This window comes from Syngnathus leptorhynchus, chromosome 3 (genome assembly GCF_054491065.1).
Source record: "Syngnathus leptorhynchus isolate UIUO chromosome 3, UIUO_Slep, whole genome shotgun sequence".
NCBI classification, from domain to species: Eukaryota; Metazoa; Chordata; class Actinopteri; order Syngnathiformes; family Syngnathidae; genus Syngnathus; species Syngnathus leptorhynchus.
The window spans coordinates 12505280-12532938 of record NC_141197.1 but is presented as its reverse complement, the minus strand read 5'-3'; the positions used below and the strand labels follow the sequence as shown (position 1 = coordinate 12532938).

Sequence of the window (27659 nt, the reverse complement as noted above, 5' to 3'; positions counted from 1 at the left end):
ATTGCACTCAAATCTCGAATCGTCTTTCTCCAATGCAACCCCCGCTGTTCACTCGAAAGGTTACGAGAACATATTCATGGCATCTTCAATCATTTCAAAAGGAAAAGATCATCTCAAGGCACAACTTTACTTTCTGCCATCACATGCCAGTGAAATAATAACACACACCTATGACCCATGTTGTCAATATGAAAATACCTTTACTAGTGACAATGAGTATTTTCCACTTGGCTCGTCTCAGGAATGGTGACAAAAACATGAAACACCATATAATTTATAATAACATTGTTGTTTGTATACATGTATTTTTTGTTGTTGTACAAAATAAAGCAAAAGTGGAATTCAACAGCTGAACACTTACAGTTAAGTTTACAAGAATGCACAATAATACACACTGACCTGGGTCACAGCAATTTGACACAACTCTGTGCCAAAGTCAAGCTGGGAAAAAATTGTAGCACTTTCCTAAATCTTTAAAAGTACTCAAAAGACTTCAAAATGGTATACTAATACATCAAGAATAAGAGAATTGCCCTTCGTCGAATAAATGCCCCATGACCGACTAATTTACTCACCCCGTGAGTTGTGATATTTTAAATGTATGGCATGTGAGTTGGGCGACAGAGAATTAGTTTCTATGCAAAACAGTACCTTCATCATGAATTTTAAAAATTCTAAAGTGAACCGTTTGTGTGGTGGGCACATTGTTTTAACCGCCCGTGCGTCAAGTCTAAACTAAAGAACCATTTTTTTTCTTTCTTTGCTCAAGTAAAGCCTCACGAGGCAGCGGAAACATTCTTGTCCTTTTAGCAACACATAAATGACCATGTATGATCTTGTCACACATTCCACCTTCATTCAAAAGAAGCCTTTTATGATTGTGATCAACAAAAATTAGTACCAGATTAGGTTTATGTTCTCAGCAGAGGGTTCCGATTCCTCATTTGGATGAAAAGTTTCATACTTTATTTGGATTATTGCTCAAGTCTTTGAAGTCATGCAAAATACACTGGTACAGCACAATAGGAATACACGGGTGCAGGATTCCGCCCCCTAACTGTCTTTCACAACTACCGGATAGATTGAACTACTTTCTGCTTTCGTCCATCTTAAAACATCTTGTCGTATAATTTAATTTGTGTTGTTGTTACTTTTTCTCCCCACAAAAATGCAGTTGCAGCAACAAGTCAAATTAAGTGTTGATTGAAATGTGCACTCCCAGTGGAATAAAAATATTGGCTTGATCGCTTGCTGTTCACATTTGTCGCTCCATTCTTTTCTTCTGCATGTTGTTTTCTTCAAGACTCATATTTCCTCTTCGGGATCTGAGCTGTGATTGTTTTTCTGCCGCATAAAACAAAAGAGAGCCTTCATGATATTGCAAGATTAGAATGACTCAATTTTCAATCAAAACAGATTACATTCATAATTCTTACTTAATACCCTCCGAGTCATCATTGAAATAAGGTTCTATCCATTTCTTCATCCCTTTTCTATACTACTTATTCCATTCAAGCTTGTGGAGAGCTGAACTTTGGGCAAAACATGAATTGGTTGCGGAGGCAGCTAACCATTCACATTCACATTAAAAGGGAGTTATAGCCATGCTGTCTATGATTGCTTTAACATGCCTTACATCATCAAAATATCATTAACACAGCTATAACTCAATATACGGTAGTTCAATCTAAACAACAAAATACAGCCGCTTAACTAGATTGAGTTCAATTGTTTTGTACCTGACAAAACGGCCTGTGAATTATCTCACCAAACAAAAACAGAAGGATAGAAAAATGAGTACTATGTCTCATCGGTGTTGTTTTCAATTACCATATGGTGGTTATCATCGGGCCCTCCCGGTACTGAGGTCTCCTTGTGGATTCGATGGCAAGAGCTGGGTGGAGAGAGGGAAGAAAGAGAGTGCTCTGGACTGCTGGAGTACAGTGAGCAAGCTGGACTTTCCTCCCTCAAAGGAGAGTCTGGGAATCAACAGTGAAAACATTGAAACATTAAACCATGGCTGGAAAGGAAGAAATAGTCTGAAGGAGAAATGGAGGTGGTTTTCTTTTATATCACAGTGTGATATATTGTATTATTTTCATGGATTTACATTGAGAAATGGGCAGATTGCCTATACGAGTCGATTGTTATTCAAATGACTTTGACACCGTTAAAGGATCATGTTAAGTGAATCACCGAATCAGCAAGTGCTAAATACAAATTTTTGTCTATAGTCTAACATCTTGAAATTGACATTGTCTAAAGATAAAAGTAAAATTCAATTCAATATATAAATGAGCAAGCTTAAATACGTATAAAAACATATAGTCTTAGAGGGAAATGTAGCCAAATTGTATGAACTTGCCAACTAGTGTGCATGTTTATTAATAGTTAATATATTTGATATTTTATAAAAGATTTAAGTCGAAGAGAAGCAGTTTTGTCTGATAATGGACTAGCAAAGAGGCCAGTGCAAATTGTGAGCGTAATTGCCCAATCCTTTTTAAATGTTCTTCGAAAACGTTTTGGACTAATCATGTAATTGCTCAATTTCTCTTTGAAAGAAACAACAAATTCAACACAAGTTTAGAAAACTTGTGGATTAAATAACCTGGATGACAATCTATACATAGAGACGTGACTAAAAAAAAATGCCAGCATGTTGGTATTTTTCGTTGATATTGATAAAAATGATAAAATACACAATGAGGTCTGTGCTAGCTGGAAACGCACCACCACGAAAGCAAAAAAACTGTTCATCGCAGTAACTCATTAGTTATCATTATTACAAAAGTGTCTACTATCGATTAAAATGTTTAAACTGGCCTTTTAAAATCAAAATTGACATATTGTTGCTTTTCATTGAGGGGCGGTATATACAGTAAAAATGGAAAATTACGTAAGTTGACACACGCACAATATATCTTTCCATACTTGTCATTATGTAATAAAATAGTTCAACTTTAAACCAAGCATCTTCAGAGCTGAATCTTGACTAAAGGCTCATTCAGATCTTTTTTTTTTTTTCCTGGCTGATGGGCCGGATGGTTGGGTCATGATGCCCTGACCTTGCTATAATGTGTTCAGATGCCCACACGAGGGCAGCAATAGCTCTGACATAATTTGGTTCCAATTTTAGCTGGTTCAATTTCAAGGCGTCATCTGTCACAGAGCTTCCAACCACATTGTTTGTTCAGCATGTTATTAAACTGCCATAAGTCCCCATCTCCCCACTGCAGTGGATATCGACCTTGTTCAACATCTCAAAATTCCTGACTGGTGAAAAAATAATGAGTTTGTCAGGTAAATCGCCAGTCCTGTCTCGCCATCACTCAGAAGCAAAGGGCTCCTGAATGATTTGGATCAGACGCGTGACTCTCTGGAACAAATTGAGCAGAAATCAAAAATCTTGCATTTCACTTGAGTCAGCCTTAAAATGTTTGGGACGTGAAAATAGATGATTTATTGTTTGACCTCCCCTTGCCTCTCCTTTTGCCACCGCAGTCTTTCTGAATGAGAGCCTTACCTTTATGGTCGCTCGTGTGCGTGTCCATCCTGTCAAGACTGTCAAGCAGTCCATCGATCTGTGTCTTTATCAGAGTCAGCTCCTTTTTAATCACCTGTAACTCCTCCATGTCCACTGCGGGGACAGAGGAAGGACTGAGATGTGACCCACATCTACCGAAACAGTAGAATCACTGACACGCATCATTACAGATCATTGATTACGCCTGATACTAAGCCCTGTTCCAAAAAAAACCCTTCTGGTGTTCTATCTTATATTTACAGGTTTATATTTTCGAGTAACCTATAGGCTCTAATGATTCATGCAATTGTCTATTGATTGCATCTACAAATTTTGAAGAGATTCTCAAAGTCAAGGGATCATCTTTATTGAAGAAAAATATCTGAATAAATAACATATGAGGCTAAAATGTAAATGTAGACGATTGTTATTATTATTATTATTATTGTACAATTATGTAAATATTCATGGCCTCACATCTGTCCGGAATATGAGCTACCATGTGCTTTGGAATACATCCCATGCTACTCACACTTGGCTATGGTGGAACTAGTGGAGTGGGCTCTGGAGCTTTTGGAGTGGGTTCTGTCTCGACTGCGTCTGTGCTTGGAGGAGTAAGAAGAAGATCGGGATCGTTTGGGTAGACTCGGCCCCATTGAAGGCGGGGGAGACAGAGATGCAGGGACACGCTGGTAGTCATACACCCTAGAATGAAAACAGACATCAAATAAAATGAACCTCAATCAATTATGCTCGGAAGTTTAAAAATAAATAAATAAATAAATAATACAGTAGCAATAAGCACAATAATGATAAATGGTTGATTTATCACTTGTTTTGGATTTGAGCGACATGACATTTGTTGTGAATTGTGATTACAATGATATGAAAATATTACAGGCGAAAGAAAACCTTAGGTTAATATAAAAATATTTTATAATAATTCTGAAAATGTCAGAAATTAGATTTAAAAAAACAAAAAAACAATTCAAATCTCTCTCTACACGTGTGTCTTTATATTCTGTTAGGTTTCATCTAATTATTCTTGCTCTGGAATTGGCCCATCGTTGCAGAGGGCTGCATGTCTCTATCTGTCACTGAATGTAATTGGTGTTGCCATGCTCAATCAATAGCTCACCATCAGGCAAGGGGTGCCACTAACACCCTCTCAGGCCAATTTCCTGCCAGTTACACAAACACAACTGTGCATCAAGTTGATATTTGAAAAAAAAAATGCACCCGAAATTGATTTAACCTCTACGAGACCGGAATTCTCTTTCTTTCTGGTACAGAAATCATCCTTTTATGGATGGCTGCATGTGTGAGGTTAAAGGTCACTGATGAAAATCGTTTAATAGGGATTGAGGTCAGGACTGCACTCCCAACTAATCCAAACATGCATTTATCAACTTTGATTTGTGCTCTAATAATAGAAGTGTTTTCCTTAATTCGAATCGTACAATTGCTCAAAATGTCCTAATGAATGACGAAGAAATCAAATTTAGGGACGTCTGATTCATTTATATGGCGAGGTCTTTCCGAAGACTTTGGCCTGTATAGTTTGTGGGGAAAAAACGGAATTTCCCCAGTTGCTTGCAAATAGTTTGAACAAAGCCAACAACAAGAGGGAGGCAAGCTGTCAGCAGCGAGCACTTAATGCAGGTTTACTGATTGAGCTGTTAGCCAGTCAGTCAGTCAGTCAGTCAGTCACAGCTCCTAGAAGTGTTTTCTTTGGTTTTCCACTCTGATGTCCTCTGAAGCCTCTCTGCTGAGCCGAGAGCTCAAACAAACTGTGCTCATCAGCGGTGCATGCACGGACTCAGGCACGCTTCACTCTAGTCACATCGGGATGAAGTTTATTAGGCTGCCAAAAATGTGCGAGATTAGAGGCTTTGAGTTTTGTCCGTGTGGGGAGACATAGGGGACCAAATGGCTCATGGGAGTTAAAGTCCCTCGGAGCAGCCTGCTGGGGCACACAGACAATGTGTTGTTACGCTGGCTCTGAAGTGTCATCCCAGAAAATGGGAGCTCAGAAGATGACAGAGGATTACGGCAAAGTGTGCGTGTTTGTCTCCATGGATTAGACCCCCCCCCCCGGGTGGAAAGCAGCTTTGGCAACTCGAGCAGTTATCTTTGTGTCCGAACATTTCCTTCATGTTTTTTCCACAAGGTGAGACAGGACAATAACAGCTACGTCAATCCCTATTGCGCACTGATGTGCACTAATAAGAAACGCTAGTGCCCGAATGCAAACGCATGCAGTTCTTGAAGAGTTTGCGTGGAAAAAAAAAAAAAGTGCAAACGCAGTAGGTACACAAACATACACACACATTTAGCTGTCACTTATGCTGGCCAGCGGCATGGGGTAATCATGCGCTGTGTTAAAACAAATTGAAAATCAGTGGCAAGTGTTGCCCCCCCTGAGCAAAGGCGGGGAAAATGCAGAGCTAGGAAAACAGCATCGAGGAAACGGTGACAGTTAATACACAAAACAACAGAGTGTCTTTGTGCGCATAAACCAGGGCGGGGATATACTATGAAGGTCCCTGAGTAATTTCACGTTTGGACCAATGATACAAAGTCACTCTGAGCTGCAGTCCTTCAAACTAAATGCTACACTGCAAAGTGTTTTTTTTTGGGGGGGGGCTTATATGGAATAAATTAACAAACCCTACCAAGAGGCAATAACCAATAAGACAGGTAGACAGGTTTTATGTTTTGCAATAAATCTGACTTGGGACGTTAGGTACACTTGCACAATTGAATGGGAATTCAGATTTATAAGTACAATATCGTTATGTTTGAATTGATACCTTACAAGTTGCAAATTTCTCAATGTCTTAATTTCGGTGGTTTTATCTTTCATGACTGTACAATTCTAAAAAACATGAAATGTTAGGTTAATTGAAGACTCTAAATTGTTCATAAGTGCGATTGATAGCCAGTCCAGAATGTGTCCCATGATGGGATACTTTACATATTTACCCATTTTCAGCAATAAGTTATTATTTTCTCTATCATGAATTCAAAAACTTCATGTAGGCTAGAATCAAATAAATACCTTTAAAAACACTCTTTGCTACCGAACATGATATGACAGTTGGGTCTTTTTTCATTTTCCAGTTTGTTGTGTTTTTCCGAAAACATTCTAAAAATGTCTGCTATTAGGCAAACGATTGTGTGCACTCACAACCCATACAGCTCAAATTGACTGACAACCCGTGGGGCATTTATTAACGGACATAGCAAAACAAATCAAATGGGGGATGAAGACTCTTCAGACTCTTTAGCACAACCACCCACCCACACACACACACACACAAACACACACTTTCACTCAGGTATTTGTCCTCCTTCCTGCCAGTACCTGTCATAGTAGTCCTCATAGCTGTCATCCAGGTCAAACTCGGTGCTGCAAGGATAGACACAAAGAATAGAGTTAGTAAAGTATTTGTCAAAACTACATGTTATGCTCCCAGGTAGTCAACGTGCTGCAGTGACAGCATACAATCAGTTTAAATATTACACACACAGACACCAATATACAATATACACACACACACACTCCCCCCCTCATCACCCCCATGCGTGATGAGGAAGGAATATATAGGCGAGAAGTGACACAAAGCCCGAATGAGATTACACTGCGGTGTGTCAGACTTGAACATTCCTCCCTAATGTCTGCTAATAATCCCTCAAGTCGCTACCCCGCTGACTTTCATTGTCCTTTCATTCAACCGGGGTGCTTTTTTTTCTAGACCCACCTTCATCATCTCCATTACTCAATTCCTCAATCACTCTTCAATGCAGTTGTAGGATAGAAAGCCCAACCATTGTGAATTGGATCAAAGTATACTCCTGTACTGCATATGCTTACATTTGGTTTGTAACAATTTTACAGTCAAGTAACCATATTTGGTAACGTGTTCAAAAAAGGCCTCTGCACATCTGCAAGTGTATTAATTTTTTTTTTTTAACAAACAACATGCAATTAAAACAGTTTTGTATGATTATTTTAAGTCCTAAAAAGTGAAAATGTAATATTGTCCAGGACAATGTAAAAGGTTAAGATCATGTATGACATTATATTCCCAGTCCAAGGAAAAGCAAACCATCAGTACTTCTCGGTGTGAGATTGTTAGTCTATATGTTTCCAGCCTATGAGTGATAGTTGATTTGTCTCACACAATGTTGCAAAACTGGGATAAGCTCCAGCTTTCCCTTGACTTTGACCCGTCTCGGGCTAGGCAGTAGATCATGGATGGATGTACATTTTCATCAAATAGTCATTTCAGAGCACACATCCAAATAACAACACGTGCTCCATCAGTGAATTGGCAAAATTGTGTTATTTTTCCAGGTTGCTTCAACATATTTTAGGAAAGTATACAAACTCTCAGTCTGCGCCATCTGCTCCTGGGTAGCTCGGGTAGGCGGATCGACTCTCAGCGGAGAACAACCGAGATGCCATTTTTAAATGTTGGAATAAGAAGGGCAAGCCGTCACAATTACACTTGCACTTTTATGTTGGAAACATCCTTGTTGCGGCTGGTGTGCATCAAAATTTGGATTGGACTTTAATTATGTTCTCTACACACAGTTGCACTTGTATGTCTCGCACCAGATGGCTTCCTACGCTCAGGAGACAGACAGCCACAAAATAATTCATAATGAGTGCTTGTGGGGAAGCTGTGCACATGCCAATATAAAGAACGTGTCATGGTGTTTGAGAGCATGCTGTCTGACTTGGGTGTCACAGAATAACCCTCATTAGAACAGAGTAGAAGGAGCCGTAGATTCCCGGCATTGCCGAATGGCCAATGTAAAAGTGTAACAAAAGCAAAGATGGGGAGCGGAGCTAAAAATTGTACTCAAGTAAAATTTAGAATACAGGTGTGAAACTCCCGTCGCTGAGGGCCACTGTCCTTCATGTTTTATTTGTTTTCCCTCCTCCAACACATTTTATTGCATTTCAAGCAATGTTGCTCTCTGCAAAGGACATGAAGGGAAGGATGTTTGGCTTTTTTTTTTTTACATCATTGAAATGCAAAAAGAGTACGTTTGGAGAGTCAAGGGCTCTTAAGTTCCATGGAGAAATAAAAAAGTGGATCTAAATGGGAGGGAAAGAATGTAAATTTGCCAATGACTAATCTCTGTACAATATTTTATAAAACGAATGTACGTTTCCGATAATTATGCAACCACAAGCCAAAAAAAAAAGCAAAATGGTTATACTCTCCTTGCAGAAGAAATAACATCTTTATGTGAATTCAGCCTGAGGTAAAACAGAAAATAACAGGAGTAAGGCTGAGCAACTCCTCCAACTCAAATATTTTGGTGTTTGCCTGTTTACTTTCAAAGTGTATCAGCATCATAATCTTTTTTGTTATTGTCATCATAAATCTGTTTAGCAGCTGTTGGATTATAAATCGTTTTGTACTTGACCTTCAAATAGTTCAATCGTCAAATAATCCTTACGCTGCATTTTAAAGTACAGTCTGCACATATGTATGTTTTGTCTTTTCACCATTACTTAACATTATGATATTAATTAGTCTTCAACGTCTCTCTAAATAACAGCAAATTGCCTGTTGAATGAGTGATTAAGGTATTTAAATAACATCATTAGTTGTGTAACTGAATATTAAATGAGAGATATTTGGGGATTCATGACTCATCTGAGGTCAATGCAACATGTCAATGAGGTAGAATAATGACATGACAACTAACAAGTATTTTTGTGGAATTCAATGAAGACCAATTCATAGCACTTAGCCTATTTAAAGTCTAATTACCTCCAAAATGAACACTTTAGCATCTGGGTTAATATGTATTTATGTTTGTGCGTGCGTGGGTGTGGGTGTGTGAGAGAGGGGGAGAGACAGAGAAATCGAGAGAGGAGACAGAGAGGGGTGGGGGGGGGGCAGATGGACACAGGGGTCACTAAAGGCTAATTAATTTCTTTTCATAATTTCTCAAGTGCCAAAGCAATCCATTAGACACGGCTGGCTATAAATCATCTGCCTCAATGTGTGTATGTGTTATCCTGGCCTGCATGTGTGTCTGTGTGCATCCCCTACACCAAAAGCCTAAAATCACTGCTGAACTGAACTAAAACTAGATTTGTGAATTCTTTTTTTTTCCTTTTTAGCAATGCAATCTGAATGAACATCGACATATATGGTCACCTATTGGTTAAATGAATTAGAATGACATACAATTCTAAAAACAATGATTACAGATATTGCAGTAACATTAACGCTTATTTCTGTTCATTTATGCAATATGCTCACCTGTAAAAGTAAGTACGAAATAAAAGTGGTAGAATGAACTTAAACTCATGGCAAAACGGAGGCATGGCCTTCTTTGATTTGGTAAAAATATTACATCATGTACATAAAATATAGAATGTGAAATGTATTCATTTTGACAACCTTCCATTTTTATATAAATATATATATTTCTTTTTTGATTGTTTTGTTTTCATCTTTATGTCCCCACGGCCTACTTTAACTTGCATACTTTGCTTTTCCAATCGATGACATGTTCATGCTAGTAGAATATCAATAGTGAATACAGCAGCATGTAATCTACTCCTCAATGTCCATTATTGCTTAGCTCACCGGACCGCATCGTGTGAATGTACAGGACGACGTAGTACATGTACTGATTTACCACTGCAAGGCGACCGGAGTCACCGAGCGACCCTCTTAAATGCATCAAGGTTGGATTATAGGCTGAAAGCAATCCATTCATCTTGAGATAAGCACTGTGCTTCCGATTGCAATCATTTTTCCTGTCTTTAGTTTATGTAGCATTGAATGTCTGACAGCACGTTAGGTTTGATTGCCCCGGCCACGTTATCGTAAAAAAAAAGAAGCCGAGGAGCTGTACTCTGATGGAGTGTTACTGCGTCAAAAAAGGCACTGAGAGTGAGAGTGAGGAGAAATGGCGGTACAGACTGAATGCATCAGATAAAATGAGGGAGCAGGAGACTTGATAAAAAGTGTCCCGAGAATGAATGATTGCTTCTCTCTTTGCCCACCTCACTCCACATGGTATCTGACTTGTCTCCGTGATGCCAGTGGAAGACCTCATTGATGGTAAAGCCACACTCAATTGGCAGCTGGAGTGGACAGAGTGAGAAAGGACGAGTGTGCTACTTCACCTCATTTCCTGGAAGGTTATAGCTCAATGTGACCCACCTACAAATTCAACTCAAGGAACATAAGTAAGTGAGTAAAGGTCAACCTTTTGAATTCCCCGTTCACTCTTTGCAAAGGGCTGCTTAATACAGGAAGAAGGCAAAGTTATTTTTTTCCATTCCAATCAGCAATGCCCAAGTCCAAAAACGATGACACATAAATGCATATTTAATCGAAATATGAAATCAGTTCATACTGTAAAAAACAAAAACGAGCGTTTTAAGTTTGAATGACTTAACATCTAAACCAGCGGAGACAGGCACCGGGCTACGATCCTCTTTATATCTTAACAGCCAGTGCCAAATATGAACATGATTGTACTTGGCCGCCATTTTCTGTTTGCTCTCCTGACTCCTAGCTCGCAGTGAATGCCACAAGTGTTGTTTAAAAAAAGCCAACTGATCCATTGTTAGTGTGCTCCATCGTTTGTTAGTGCATCCAGTTCATATGGATTCATTAGATCTACCTCAAGACTGCCTCTTTCCCCAAAACAGCCGCTATAGGATCCAACTCACGAGCGACCCGAGTGAGGATAATCGGTATAGAAAATGGATGAATGGCCCTCGAGCAGGGCTCATTTCTATTGATGTGATAATTCCCTTGTCCACCAGTTTGCCTCACTCTAGACATGAAGGACCATTGAGCTAAATTACAGTGGGAGATTGGTACTCTGATGTCGCGTGCCAAAAAGTGGTATAACACCAAAATCCAATCCTGACATACTCATATCAGATACCTAACGGAGCCGCTTGATGGAAAACCGCTTTTGTCTACCACATAAGAGCGATCCGGATGAGTCAGATTGTCCCACAGCTGTCGGACATTCCCGACCGATGCGCTTAACCTCTCGGATCAGGATGGCCAAGCCGAGGCGTGGCATGGCCTGGTATGATTGGTCTCTTCGCCAGAAAATGTCTGTGCCTGTCTTTTTAGCAGCATCCTGTGCACTGAAATCCTTGGCACAGCTAACAATGTATTCTAGTTTCCTAAAAAGGGGCAGATGGTTGTGTCATTAAATCTTAATTTATAGCTGTCGGGCACCAAGTTGGGAAAATTCTTGAGCTACTTACTATTTCAGTGACAGGAAACAAAGTGATGTTTCAAAATGGAGGAGAACAAATGGCAATGAGAAAGGAGACTCTTAACGGCTATGGATTGTCTAAACAAAAGATTAACATAATCCCCCTTTTCAAATCTCACTGTGTAACAGGTGTTTACAGTGATTACAAAACAAAAAGCCTTTTGTATCAACTGCTCTTCCAGCATTTGCAGAAAAGGACACTGGCAAGTGAATATTCTGACTGGATCTGGTCTAACCATTTGGCTGACCTGTGATTAAATAGGAATAGAATGTGAGGATAGGAATAATACAGATCACAGCGAACGCCGCATGTCAAAGCCGATTAAATAACATAAACACGTGGAGATTGATTCATGTCCGTACGGGATTATGAAGGTTACACGTACACACCGTGTGGGGAGATAACACGGACTTTAGTCACGTGCCCAGAGCAAGTTGCCCTTGCAAAACAGTGGAGTTTTTTTTCTTTTTATTTTCGGTATTCAAAAGACCTTTTGTTAGGGAGTGGCTACACATCTGTATGGTCAGGGATACAAGGGATCACAAGATTGGCCAAACTATTTAACTGGAACATCACAAGGAAAGTCCATTACCATTTCAAAATGTAACCTTTTGAAAAATCACTACATGCATGGCTAAGAAAGGCGTTTGCTCGCAAAAATTTCATCTGCTCGTGCGCTGTTAAAGTCGACTTGAGTCAAAGTGCTGTTATGTCATGCTTTGTTCATCTACATAAGGTCTGTGGTTGTACTGACATTCAAGGTCAACATTTACTATCAAATAGCTAAATTAAGAAGTGTTTTTAATTTATTTTAACAGAAATATAAAGGCTTTAAGTTTTACATTTTTAAATATTCTATCATTGCCCTGCCCCCCAAATTCCTTGTTGAAATATACGATGATACAAATTAATCCTGAGGAGTTGGCAATTCAAACAGGACCAAGCAATGAACCCAGTAGGAAATAATCCAGAATGATGAGGAGAAAGGACATTTGCATTGCAGGTGGGATTTTTTTTTTAACCACCTTAAATAGATGAAGAAAAGAAAAGAAGAAAAAAAAAATATATATAGTGGTGAATCCCGGAAAAGGTCTCAGACCTCAGACTTTAGATTCATTTAGATGGTAATGATGAGCCATGTTGATCAAAACACAATATAAAGTCATTGCTATGCAGATTTGCTCGTCAGACTTTGTTGTGACTGCCAAGCAAGCGATGAAGGCTGTTTGAAACTGCTTATTTAAAATGCAGAGCGTGTCGGTAGCGGGCCGGTTGAGGAATTTACAAGTCTCAAAGGTCGTAGTTGGCTTTCGACCTGTGTGCAGAGGTGTTAGAGCATTATTAAAGATACTTAGTGTAAGCGCACAACAAAGTCAAGTGCAAGGGCATCACTAAATGACTGAGGTGAATCAAGGTCTTCTTGACACAGTCCTGTCACAAGTGCTTATTATAAAGAAAGAGGGGAACTTCTCCAGGCTGCATGAATGTGGTGGTGTGGTTTGTTGAATCATGCTGTTTAAAAATAACAGCGCAGATGATATTTATCTTCTGGATAAGATCAGACCCCGCTGTAAAGAGAAGCTGTAATTTTAATCATTGACTCTGTATGGCTGATGATAAGGTTCATAATGTGAATTTCCCTGATGAGTTTGTATGAAAGGTTATACAGGAGCTGATATTTGGCCATAGCGTATTTTTGATTGCAGTAGACGGCTAATTGTTTTTGGAAATTATAATTATTATCTACTAAGAGAGCGCTGTCAAGTCTTAACGACTTTGGAACAAATGTGACAAATACTGTTTTGTTGTTGTTAAATGAAAATTGAAAACTCCCTTTTTCACATGACATCTTAAATTCTGAAGCCTCATCTTGCCAAGCTATAAAAATAACTGCGGTTTCTGTCGAGCTAGGATTGTCAATATATGACATATACTTGCAACATTTGGTCCAAGGCGCACAACTATTTTCCCACTATCAGTGGGAAATGGCCACTACATATACAGACAGAAAAAAACAGATGACATCAAATTGTGCCTTCTTGGAAAACAAAACAGCTTCCACTCTACTGTGAATACTGTCTACAACATTTTGCCATGTGTCTGTGGGATTTCATTTTATTTCTCCACAAAAACATTTGTGAGCTTGAAGGACCTGGCAAAGACCCTGGGACACTATCAGTGTCATATTTTATCCCAAACATGTTTGATAGGGTCCAGGTCTTGTTATCCTCTCAGTTTCTTCCACACAATGTCTTGGTAAAATCCAAAATTAAGATTCAAAGGTAGTGAAGGGTTCAATCCTAATACTCGATTGATTAACTTATCTAAATATGTTTCGAGACATACAATACAGGCTGTGTTAACATCGGTATGTTTAGATGCGCTGCATGTGTTACCGAGGGTAAGGGAAGGACGTTGTATCTCTCCTTGTCATTCATGAAGAAATAGACTAAAGGTCTCACGCAGAGCAGTAATTGGAAAATTTTAGGTTTCGGGATATTTAGTTCTAATTAGTCGCATTACGCAGCAGGAAGGTGACAAGTGACATTTATGGCGCTTACAGCTACCCCTCCCCCCCTGCCACCCATCAACCGAAGGAAAAAAAGCGAAACGTCAAAGGTAATGTTGCTACCATCGCGGCGATAGGTCCTGTCGAAATTGACTTGCAGCCCAAAGTTAAAAGGTTATTGGTGACTGCCTTGAGTAATTAACCCTCGCTGTCATTTTAGCTCAGTCTGCTGCTTCGTTTTCATGAGCTGACATTTTAAAAGCATGTTGCAACTTGGTATGGGAACACCAGCGCTGTTGCAGAATAACGTATATTCCATCAGTAAGAAGAAAAAAAATGTGAATATTCGGACATCATTTGATGGATAGCGTCGACAACCTAAGCTGCCATTCCAAAAGATTCTCATGAGAGTCATTTTAGGATTGGGCAAAACTGACATTTGCTCGATCATCCCAGGACCGCAGCCTCAGTGGGTACAAGTTTGCCCTCAGCTAACGTTAGCTTGCTCAGTCAACAGCCATCTAGAATGTGTCAGAAAGTGTTAGAATCTGCCAGCAATTTTTTTTTTTTTTTCTATCAGCAAAATATATTTTTTTACTGCGCCTGTTAGAACCCTGTGGGACTCCATATTGGATGGTGAGTAAGGAGAAATGTTTACAGCCAACAAGATGAAATATATAGGAATGTGAACAGTCTAAAAAGAAAGTATGAGAAATAAGTTAAAAACTTGCGTGATAAGAAAACTGAGGGAAAGCCAGCATTGACGGGAAGTACATTCAACTTAAGGAATAAAACCGCAAAAACACGAGTAAACCAAGTCCAGAAATAAAACCAGTTGAAACAATCAATTAAAATGGAGAGTTTTCCCTGTACTACACTGAGACTTTTTAGTTTTTTTAATTTTGCACAAGTTATGGACTATAACCCAAATATTTTCCCTATAATTTTTACACTTATGGATGTATCACAATACACAGTATAGTTTGTGTAAAGGGATTGGATTAATACTATGATATGTTTTAGGCCGTTATCACCCAGCCCTACTAGAAACCTAAAATTCATTCTCCTTGCTGACCTCTGTTGACCCTCAGCGCTGACAGACATATTTTGCCGTTCCCGGCTCCTGCTGCCTCATAAACATCCTCCACCATTTCCCTCATTTTCACACACCCAATTCTGTGCCTTTTACAATGAGTCCTTAACTTTTTCCTCTTTCTCTTTTACGTGTTCTTATTGACACTGTGTTGGTCAAAAGCACATTTGAAACGCGTCTAATGTGTTTTACATTTATTGGACTTGAAGACACACGTTGACTCAAAGAGCTGACTCACCATCCAAATGCTAAATATTGATTATTCTTTCTGAAGTCTCTCACACAGTTTTGGTGAGGACACACTGAATGTGTTAAAAGTCATTAAGTGCTCCAGGCCTCAGATGGCATTTTAAAGCAAATTGACTTTAAGTCTGGTAAACCTCCCAGGTTTTTTTTTTTTTTTGAAATGGCCTCTAGATGTGTGATGAATGAAGCCCGCACATAGTGTGTGTGAGGGGCACATGTTGACAACCTCTCTGCCTCTCTGTAGTACTGAACACATGTGTACTTTTGTGTTGGGCACATGCAGAGACGTCCAATCTGTGCGCAACCGCGTGGGTGTGTACATATAGGGTGCGAGCTCGCCCCCTTGCCACCCCGGGGGGCCTCCGAGCCCATTTCCTGGTGTGCAGTGTGATAAGTTTCCCTGTCAGATCCTCCCAGCACCACTATATTTCTGATAAGCTCCACTGCTAGTTTTCCCGACCTCTGGCACCGAGATCAATTTGAGATTGATTCGGAATGCCCTGCTGGGCCTAGCTGGAAGATCAATTTGAGATGGATTGTTCCCGCCAGGGGGGCTGATGACACGCGGCGCACTGCTCACTTGCTTTCGCCCCGCTATTTTGCTTTCCTCACCCCTCACTTTCCCTGACCGTTATTTCTTTTGCTCTCTACATTTTTCCTCCGTATCTACTCCTCTTTCAATTGTTTCACACTTGCCCTCTGCACCGCACTCCATCTATCTTTCATGCCTGTGCACCAGTCTTTTATTTATGCTTCGCCCATTCCCACCTGTTTCTCTTGTCCTTTTTTTTTTTTTTACCCCCAGTGTAGGCTAATCAGTTGGGATAGAGAGGACTATGAAAACGGAGAGCATGCCTGAGGAGTGAATGATAAGCCTGCAGGACACTGGTGCTAACTCATCTGGGTAGACACAGTATACCTTCTTCCTCAAGGATACTCCGACATGGTCACGATGGCTAGGGACCGAATTCCCAACCTTTTGGTCGGGAGACGATAGAAAAATAGACCGGGAAAAGAAAAACAAATGTAAGAACAAAAAACGTATTTTGGCAAAGACTTATGGCGAAGTGGAAAAGCAGTGTATGTCTCTGTTCTAGCTACAATATGGCGTAGAGCCCACAACACCATGACGTCATTGTCAAGGAGATATTTCAAAGGCACCCATTTAGTGACTGTAGAAGTGCATTTCTGTGACAGAGACTCTTCACGCTTAGCTTTCCCATCCACAGGTAAATATATACACACACACACACACACACACACACACACACACACACACACACACACACACACACACACACACACACACACACACACACACACACACACACACACACACACACACACACACACACACACACACATACATACTGTATTATAATTTAATAGTAAGGCTTGGCAATGGCGGCGGTCATTCCAACATTCCAACTATCTCGCCATCACTAAGCTCCAGACCGATTCATGACCTTATCTCTGCCGAATATCACGTCTGCGTCATATCACCCGCTCCTTTCTTCCTCTGAGCTTTCTCACTGTTGCTCTCTTTGCGGCTCAGTGAAACCAGCAGATGCGCACCTCTATCTTTTTTTTTTTTCTGGCACAATGACCTTTTCTTCAGCAGTACATCCACCTGTGACTGGGCTGACCTTTCCTGCACTACAGCCCACACAACGTCTCTACCAGGGAAAGGACAACAGACAGAACGTCATGGCATCTTTGCAGCCAGAGGGATGGGGAGGAGATGAATGTTAAAATTTAAAGAAAGTGTAGTGTAGGCTTTGGTTTGACAGCTCATTTGTTGTTATTTTTTGCCTCTGTGCGAGCTGAAAAAACATTGAAATGCTTCTTGTCATACTCTTGAGGATGGCGCGTGAGCAGCCCGCGGGGATCCGTTTGCTCCAGAGACTTAGGTTGTTCAAAGCGGCTTTAAAACAAGTGTGCGGGCGTGGAGATGCTCTAAAATGTAAAACAGGACGTATGTATACCATCACACGTGGTTTAAGAGTTGACAGAGAAGGCCTGCATGACTGACTGATTGACTGAGTGAAATCTGTATTTCAAACATGCAAATCAAACAAAGCCAAACAGACAAAAAGAAACTAAAAAGAGTGTCGAAGTCTAACTAACTAACTAACTAACTAACTAACTAACTAACTAACTAACTAACTAACTAACTAACTAACTAACTAACTAACTAAGCAAGCAAGCAAGCAAGCAAGCAAGCAAGCAAGCAAGCAAGTAACTAACTAACTAACTAACTAACTAACTAACTAACTAAGCAAGCAAGCAAGCAAGCAAGCAAGCAAGCAAGCAAGTAACTAACTAACTAACTAACTAACTAACTAACTAACTAACGAGTCCCTGAATTCACATTACAAGTCTTACCAAGTAAATATATTGCAGGTACAGGTCTTAAAATATAGCAGGTGAAAATAAGACAGAAGACGGAATTAAAATATATTCATGTCACTAATATCTTCGGATGTGATACTACTGTATACCTACTTTTGTACCTCCTGTGTATTAGTAGGATTAAATCTTTTTTTCATGAACACTTCGGCCTACTACATAACTGTATTGTACTATGGTGGTACTCAGTGAGTCGTGATTTTCTTAGTTGCTACGAGCTGAAAACTTTTGAGAACCACCGCATTAGATAATTGATATCATATGAGAGGCTTGCGGTCTATTGTTGGTAGCGTGAAGCATACTAATGTCTTACCTCATCAAGCTGGGCTTCACCTGGTCGATGTTTTCTCTCAGCACCGTGCTTGTTATCTTAATCGAAAGTCTTTCAGGGAAACGAGCTGAACATGGGATTCATGCAAGCGAGTCTCTCAACAAATGAAGCATACAGCACGTAGAATTACGTTTAAGGCTCTTTTGTTCTGTTCTGCTCATGCCGAAAACTGTTTGGAATGCAAAGTACAACCCAGGAGTTAATTTGCTCGTGTTTTCTTTCTTCCTCCACCACCGTAGTATAAAATGTGATGAAATAGTGACGAGCTTCACGCCATACCTTAACGACCGTATTGTCAATCGAACGGATTGATTGCAAAGTCTGAAAACGTTCATCATAAAAACGGGACTTCAATGGCCTCGGTGCTGCAGGAACATCAGAACCGGGACGAATCCTGTTCAAGGGCAGCCGTTTGTTTTTAAAGCCATAACAACACTAAAGCCAAATCCCACCCAGCCCCACCATGACACCAACCCTCTGACACTCCTTGTACAATAAGGACAATGCGCAAAATGCATTACACTATAATTCACAGGCGGGTCTTTGGATGGCCTTACTGACTACCATTATTTACCTGTCTACAGTAAATTGTTCCTCCTGGGCTTTGGCTTTGTTTGGCTTTTAAGAAAAAAAAATATCGGTTTTGCTATACAATTCAGGCTTGGTTTTAACAATAGGATTTATTTTGAGTAATTGTGGGGAAAAAAAGGGAGGGGGGGTAGATTACATGAGAAAGACCTCAGGCATTTGCTACCCTCCTGAGTTGAACGACAAATATCTTGCTTCATTTCATATAGTCCTCTGTGATTTTTTTTGTTTTTTTTTGCTCATCATCAAACTACAGCAATAGTGAAGCATAGTTGTGCTTTTTGCATCCAGATTTAGAGTTATTTAACAAGACTTTGGGGATTTCAGTAAGGGAACTCTGAAAAATATGCCCAAATGATGACCAAAATACTATTTTGTGATGCTTTTATGATGTTGAACAAACATTATATCGGAAGGGAAAATATTATTTCTTAATTTTCCCCTCATTTCCGACTAATGTGTTTTGAGAATAGGTTATGATACACTTCATTTCACTTAATTTGATCAAGATGCAGACGTCAGCTGAATGAATTGCTATGTCTGAAGAGATGTGGAAATCAACTGGAATATGTATGGCCAGAACAACTGGACAGTAATGCAAGATTGATGATATTGACAGAAGCTTTCATTATTTGCTTCCAATTAGTTCACTCAATCATGCAAATACATTGCTTTTTTTTGTTTAAAGAATCAATCATGTCACTTTTCATGTAAATGTCTTTTTTTTCCACAAGCAACATCATGTCACTTTTCATGTAAATGTCTTTTTTTTCCCACAAGCAACATCATGCCTCATTTACCCTATCAAAACATAAAACAGAGAATATCTAACACTAGCACAAGCGCGTCTCTTTTCATATCAAGTCTTTTTTAGTTGCGTGCACTCTCAGCTGTTATGTGCCAATCAAAGTAATGTCACCCAAATATGTTGCAGCAGATTGATGTCATCCAGACAGGCAGATTAACATCGCCCGCTTTCTTCTTTGATTGTCACAATTGTTGCCCTTTGCGTTTTTTTTCTTTTTTCCCCAGTCTCCATTGGTTTTACACGTCATCCTGCCAAGCCAGTGACTTTAATGCATTGTGCAATTTGTCACAATAAACGACAATTGTTGCACAAAATGGAAGATGATATGACTCTTAAGCTGCATGGTATACTTCAAACAATGCCGGCCATACTTATGCATGACTGTCGTTTATTTTTATTTTCAGGCGCCTTGGTGGCTATATAGCTACATGTGGTTAAGCTAACATAAACACATAAAATGACAGCTGATGGCTCATTTGTACTAAATGCGGCCTGCTTTGTAATATACTATATATGTATTATTTCTAGGCTGTATTATTTTGTGTTTCATAATAGCCACTTTTTTTTCCCCCAATTTTCGCACTTCTACAGCAAAATGTGGCAGATCATAAGATGAACCCTGTGAAGGAATATAAGCACACCAAGTAAAGGTCATTGTTTAAACTTTGTAGAGACTCCAACGAGATTTGACCTTCAAGTAATGGATCTTTTGGGTTCGACAAGATGTATATTTTGTCCTCTAATCTCTCAATCAAAAGTGGTAATGATGTGGAAATGTAAGACACTAAAAGTACAGTAAAAACGCCAGCAATCATCTTTTTTTCCACTGGAAATGAACTACAAAGTTTTCTTGACCTTTAAGTCAAATTTATGTGCGCTCACATATTGGGATGGGAATGCAAAACCAGTTCTTTTTGAGAATCAATTTCCATCAATAAAATGTCTTCTGAAGATTCAAATTCCATTCTTGCTTATAGAAAATCTTCCTCGTACTGCTTAATATATGATAATATGATATCATATCTTTTGCAATCAACACAAATTATTGTCAAAATCCTCGTACTTCGGAAATTCTCACCAAAAAGACGGCATTTGTTCAATCATTAACATTGCGTTGTCAAAGGGAGAAAGAAAGCCATTCTCAATACTTTAGCTAGGCCAACAATGACCAATAATAGACATTTTTTTTTAAATTCATAATTTTACCCAATTGTAACATGAGAAAAATATGGAGTGTTCTTGTTTTAGAACCATCTTTTTACAAATGGTTCTTGGTTCTTTTTCACTCAAGCTGTCTTTACTGTTCATACTGTTGATGGGAGACATTCACATATTAGATACAACCAAGGCAACGTGAAAAAAGGCCAAAAGCACAGACGCACACACTTGCACTCAAAACGTAGCCTCCCTATACAATAGAGTCAACGTTTGTCGTGGTGCAGTGGAGCACATTGAGGCTGTAACATCTGGCCTGTGAAACATTGGCTTCGCTCATCACTACTCCTACAGCTGGGTCCTCCTCGTGACCTGGGGGTGTCACCAAGCCATGTGTGTGTGTGTGTGTGCTGACAATAAATAATGACAACACCTTTATATAGTCAGAGTTAGCAAATAGCCAGTGTCGCAAATGGCCAGTTTGAAAAAAGTGGCAATGAGGGAGGAAGAAAACAGCCTTAGGGAAAATAACATATTTGATTCCAATGAAGGACAAGTGATAGTTTTGATGGATAACTAGCATGCAAGTTGAATTTCAGTTCTTGACTGTGGGTTTGTATTTGTTGACAATCTAGGACACGGGTCTATTTTTGTGGGTTCTATAAGTGAACAGTGAAACGTTGGGCTTTTTGTTGTTGCTCATGTCTTGAACATTTCTGTATTATTCCTGATTTTTAAGATATTCCCTCAATATATGAATGAACTCATTTCTGCTCACAAGTCCAAACCATAATGACCCAAACGATGACTAATATCTTGAATTGTTCGTCTCCTTGAAATGAAATACAGGGCCTGCAAGAACCTATTAAAAGTTTTCTCAGGTTGTGGGAAATTGAAAAGGTTGGGAAGTTCTGCAGTTAACCCAAAACCATCCAGAAAGTTGACCTGTTTTGCTTTAATACCGTGTCATTTCAGTGAATTATCAGGTGGACCCAGGCTATATCACGACTAATACCTCAGGTGTGTTCCGGTTGTGGCAGCACATTGTGTGTTTGGGTGTTGTGTGACTAACCCCATTAATGCATGGCCGCGTACTGCTGAATAACTACACGGAGGAACGGGCAAATCGAGTTGGGGGGAGGTTGGCCTGAGACTGGGTGACAGGGAAGGTAGCAGCCGAGCTGGATTAACTGCTCAAAATGACATGTTTGGGATATACTGTGTGTCACTCCTGTATTGTTTACACTGGATGAGCTGATATGGTGAAGCAGGCCCGGTAGAGAGGCATGGAATCGAGATGGCGGGGATGCATAACTATCGCTGTTTATTTGGGAGCACAGCGTAACAGACATACGCAGAGTCCCAGTTGAGTGAAAACACAGAATGTTAATGAAAGCTGCTCATTAGGCTTGGAGCAAACATGTTGTTACATCTGTTCATATTATTTCTCTTGTAGTGTTTGTTTCATTGATCTGTTTAGACTTCAGGGTGAATGTCCTACATTGTAGTTGGAATGTATTCTTAAATGATTCAAATTGGAGCAGCACTACAGGAAAGTGACTGAGCAAGGGATGAAGTTAAGAGGATTGTGATTAGATGAATACAGATAGAAGATCCAGGATGCTAGGATGGACATTTTCCAATTCTGCACGTGGGCTACCAAAGTTGAAGAAGTTTAAGAAATAAGAAAAAGCATCTTTTTCTCAAATTGCTAAATCTGCAGAATCTCCAGCTCTTCTCAGTTTGAAATAAGAATGGTAGTTCAATCTTTATTCCAGGTTGCTGGAAAATATCTTTTCAAACTGTAAAATGGAGAAGCATTTTTTTTTTTTGTTCAACAGAATTGTTTGTGTTGATGATGACAGTCTTGTACACACACACACACACACAAAAAAAATCACTACAGGTCCGTACTGTTCTGTCTCTTTCACCTGCTTTCCTTCCACCAGCCAGTTTACACAGTTAGCCTGCCTCACCGTATTCAAGCAGCAACAATGACATGTAATCAGACGTTATCATAAGGTGTCGCAATATCAGCAGATAGATTAAATCACTGAATGGTGCAGACAGCACCTTTGGCTAAAATCAATAGCATACGACATACTCAGCTGGTGTGAAACATTAACAAATAATGCCTCATCGATTGCAATGCAGGTGGTGTGGCCATCGAGTCGTAGACAAAGATCGGTTTTGCATGCAGGTGCGTGCGTGAGTGGTTGACACTCACCCATAAGTGGTGTTGCTGGCCCGTTTACTTGCTGCCCTGGAGCGACTTGACTTGAGGTCTCCACTCATGCTCGTGTCTGCAAGCATGAACAACCCATTAGCTTCATACTGATACACCAAGAGTGTCGTCACAGTAGAGTGTGGCTACGCACTATTATAGCACAGAATACAAATAGGATAAAATATCTGCCTTCTTTTTTTTTTTTGCTTCAAGGCTTTCCCCCCTCCAGTTATGAGGTACCTTTGCTTTCGGTGAAGATACGTACATTGGAACCATTCTGGCTTCGGCAAAATGGAAAATAAAGTCCAATCTGTCAAATGCTAATATCTTATGTCATGCTCCATGAAGCACAAAGTCCCTGTTAACTTATAAATGGACGGCCAAAAACAGACAGGGTTGTAGTTCCGTTCGAGAAATGTATGTTTTGGCTTTCGTTATTTCAGTCTCGATGGAACCATTTATGCACAATGTATGGATCGCTATGGTGTTGTTGGTTTTTTGTTCCCATTAAGGGTCTACTTGTACATTACTGTCTAGCTGTGCTGAATGAAACCCCAAAAAGTGCCATTGTTCTTTTCAAATTACAATTGGCAATCAAAAAGTGACCCATGATTTTGTTCAATCTAACATAATAAAACAAAATGTGAAAGTAGTTTCATTTCTCGAGCGAGCATTTTTCTTTCCTAACAAAATAAAATAATATGAGTCACTTTTTCGGTTTTGGTTCTTGATTGCCAAAATAGAATGGAAACAACAAATGGTACATGGACTTAAACGGCATCGTGCAGTTAAAATAAATTGCTGCAGGCACGCCTCGTATAAGACAATCGGTAAACATTTCCAGAATTGAATAAGCCTTTCGATGACCCGCAACAGGGAAATCCTTGAAATGTGCAGCTCGATTCGTGAAAGCACTCCACAAAACTTATAGCGACCAGTAGCACAAGTGCTAATGAGGGATGTCCAAGCCGTGGATGTTCCAATCATATTTTCCTTTTGTTTGAATGATGTAAATAACAATTCCATCAGCCATCATTTAACATGCTAATGAGAAAAGCGGCCATTAAGTGTGTCAGGGGTTGTCCTTCACATCCACCTCCTATCACTTACCGTTGATTAGACCTGCCATGGCGAGCCAGCTGTTCACCTTTGTTTTTTTTGCCTCTTTCCTATCCATCTTTGATCATTATCAGCCTTTCAATTACAAATATGCTTCTAAGAACGACACAGTAGGCCAAATCACAATAAACCCATTTTCAGTTCGTTACGTGCCAACAAACTCATTATTGACATCACACATCATAGTAGGCACTCTACCGCTCGAAGCTCTGTCTCGATTTTCCAAGAGTGTAGAAAAACGGATGATGAGAGGAGAGGAAGATATGGACAGATGGGTGCTGAATGGACTGTGACTGGGCCAACTGCACGTACACACTCACACAGTGTAGCACTCAAATGGCTGCAAGCTACAATTAATTAAGTGTGGTTTGCAAATGCGTGTAGAAAAAACACATGTCTATGCCTTTGCCTAGCACAGAAGAGATACATTTGTAACACTATGAGGCTTAATAGAGGTGACCTGCTGGGCAACCTCTCTGTTTTTCCTCTGGTGCATCAGCTGACATCTAAGCCCCTTAGTGCACTAAGATGACTGTTGAATTGAGGCCAGCAACAAATATACAAATCAAATAGCACTGCCCTAAAAAAAATGACCATTTGCTTTTTTTTTTTTTTTTAAGTAAACATTAAACCCACACACTGCGAAAGTGGTATGCTCCACCATTTGGCTTAAAACACTTGGGTCCAGTGCAAAACAGAAAGATGGTTTTATAGTAGCACAATATTAGGTGCACCAACATCTAATATGAGATTGAGCTGTAATGAAAAAAACAACAATATGTTCATTATGAATATATTCTACAGTGGTCAAAGTGATAAGAAGATTGGTTGAAATTAGAATTTTAAAATGTTACTGTCATATAGCGTCACTTTTTAGACACACTACAATTAGCAGAGCAGCGCTTGGGACAAGGCATAATCCCAAAAAAATGCATGAAATGACTGAAAGACATCTCTCATTTACTGCTGTGTGTACAAATGTCTGGCCACTTAAAATAAAAGGCACTTTATAGCGATATTGACGCATTTGTTTCTCATTGGTAGGCGATATTAGATTGAATAAAATCTCATTTGTACATGCTGAGATGTTTTTCTTGAGTTATGTATTTCACGCAGAGAAAAAAAACGAAAAAAAAACAACAAAACTCCTTTCTTAATTGGAGACAATAAACTCCAGACTGCTTGTTTTCAAACCTCTGCAAGGCCTATAAAGATTTTGATTTAAATCAATCACAGTGACAATGCAGGGACCATTGATTTGTTTTGGCTGGTGCATCGGCACTAAAATTCAGACGCTTTACGATTGTTGTATCAAGTCTCAATGCGTGTGGGGCATGTGTGCGGGTGTGTGTGTGTTTTCTCCACTCGTCTCCTGAAATAACAAATGTTCTGATATAATGCCTGATTGCGTGTTAATATGAGTGGGTAGAAATTGAATCAGTGCAGATGCTTTCCATCTCTGTTTGTCATCGAAGCTTTTGACACAGCCCGCGGTTTCTGTTGAAGTTTGAAATATAATTTCAGTCGTAACATAAGTCACATAATTATAATGATATAATCCAACATAAAATAACAGATGCACAACATGAAATAAGTAGAAATAGTGTTTCTCATACATAAAACAGTCGCTCAATTTACTTTCTCAGAAGACCTTAAGCAAGCCGCCGTTACTGTGGGCGGAAGCATAATTCTTCATTGCTGATTCGACCTTCCTGGCGGCACTCAAGACAGTTAACTTCACTGTTGGGGTCAATCAACTAACCCTTAATTTATTACCTGACTAGCAGATCCAGATTCAGTTCTATTTAGAGAAATGTTAAGACTGGCAGTCGTCTTGTGCAAGTCACTTTGGGGAATTTGTGTACATGCAACTTTCATTTTACCTGCCTTTTAAATAGTTTCTGCCTGTTTTGTACAGTCACAAGCACACACTCACACACATGCATACACACATACAAGTGCAGACACACACACACACACACACACACACACACACACACACACACACACACACACACACACACACACACACTTATATGTGTAAAAAGCTCAAAATTGCCACTGTATGCTTATTAATGTGTTCACTTTGAAGTCACTGATGTGTGGGAGATGAAATATTAATATAATCAGATAAAAAAAAAGTCTGACTTATGTTTCCATCATAATTATTGCTATTTCTGCATGTTTCATGCAGTGGTTAGAACGCTACTCTTTAATCATTTACATAAATTCCAATTATCGTCTTCTACAAAGCGACTCGACTGACCCAAATATTGTTTTGCGGTCCCACTTGCGCATGCAATGTGTATTCCTTGAGAAAAAGATATTTCTATCATTTATCACCCATTCATCCCATAAAAACAACCTGCAAAAAAGTAAAATCCATAAAATAATGTTTTATTATTTCAATGAAAAATGTAAAATTGACTTGGTATCCTTTCGGCTCCTCATCACAATGGTCATAACTTTGCTAAACCTGAATACATTTTACATAATGATATTAATAATAATAATTATACGATCCACACTTCTATTTTAACCACTAATGTATGCCACTGTGTGTCTGAAAAGTCACTTGGCCTACGCACAATAGAAAAACAATTAGCTGCATTTGCAGTTTTTTGACATGAACCATCAGCCACAGATTCAAGTCTTCAACATTGTTGTAGGACTAATGATACTTTTCCTTCTCAGGTCAAAATTCTGATATTTTCTGTAAACACATCATTCTCATTGTAAAGATTACAAGCACATATCCGAAAGATGTTAGGCACCACATGCAAGACAAGGCGCAACATGATTTTGTCCTGTGCTGCAGCCTTTTGTGGCTTTGTGAGGGGAGCGCTGCTCTTCAATCAATGTAAAAGTTGTAGCCGCGCTATAAAAAACAAAGAAAATCCTCCCAGGAGCTGCACTGCTCCATAATATACGTAATTAAAGCCGCAATGAGCCTTTAAGCACAGAGAGCCTGCTGACCTTGCCAATGTGAGACCTCATGTTTACCATCATAAACTCTAAACCTCCTGTGATAAAGTGCAAAATCACACTTTAAAACACCAGAAACATTCAAATTAAACCAACAGGAATTGAATGTGAAGGAATATTGTTTTGCGTGAAACTCGGGGATAAAATGAATGAAGAAAATCTAAATGACCCCCCCCCCCCTAAAAAAAAATCTTTTTGGAACACAGTGATGCATGCAAACATCTAAGAACACACACACACGCACACACACGCACTCACTAGACACTAATAGAAAAAAAAGATATACTCACATCTTGGGCTGAACAGGGTCATAACAGAGATGCAAAACAAGCGGGAGGCTGAGATGAAAGATGCTCACTGAGGACCCCTTTGCTTG

General features: G+C 39.5%; 1 protein-coding gene across 1 annotated transcript; it reads right to left on the bottom strand.

Annotated features, from left to right (window-relative positions):
* Positions 1-1305: 1305 nt before the first annotated feature.
* On the bottom strand, positions 1306-27659 carry LOC147059324 (uncharacterized). Its single transcript, XM_085908286.1, has 7 exons — positions 27574-27659; positions 23180-23255; positions 6894-6938; positions 4059-4231; positions 3527-3640; positions 1831-1979; positions 1306-1344 (listed from the first exon to the last, which is right to left on the bottom strand). The coding sequence occupies exons 1-7, from the start codon at positions 27593-27595 to the stop codon at positions 1306-1308; spliced, it is 618 nt and encodes a 205-aa protein (XP_085764412.1). The 5' UTR covers positions 27596-27659.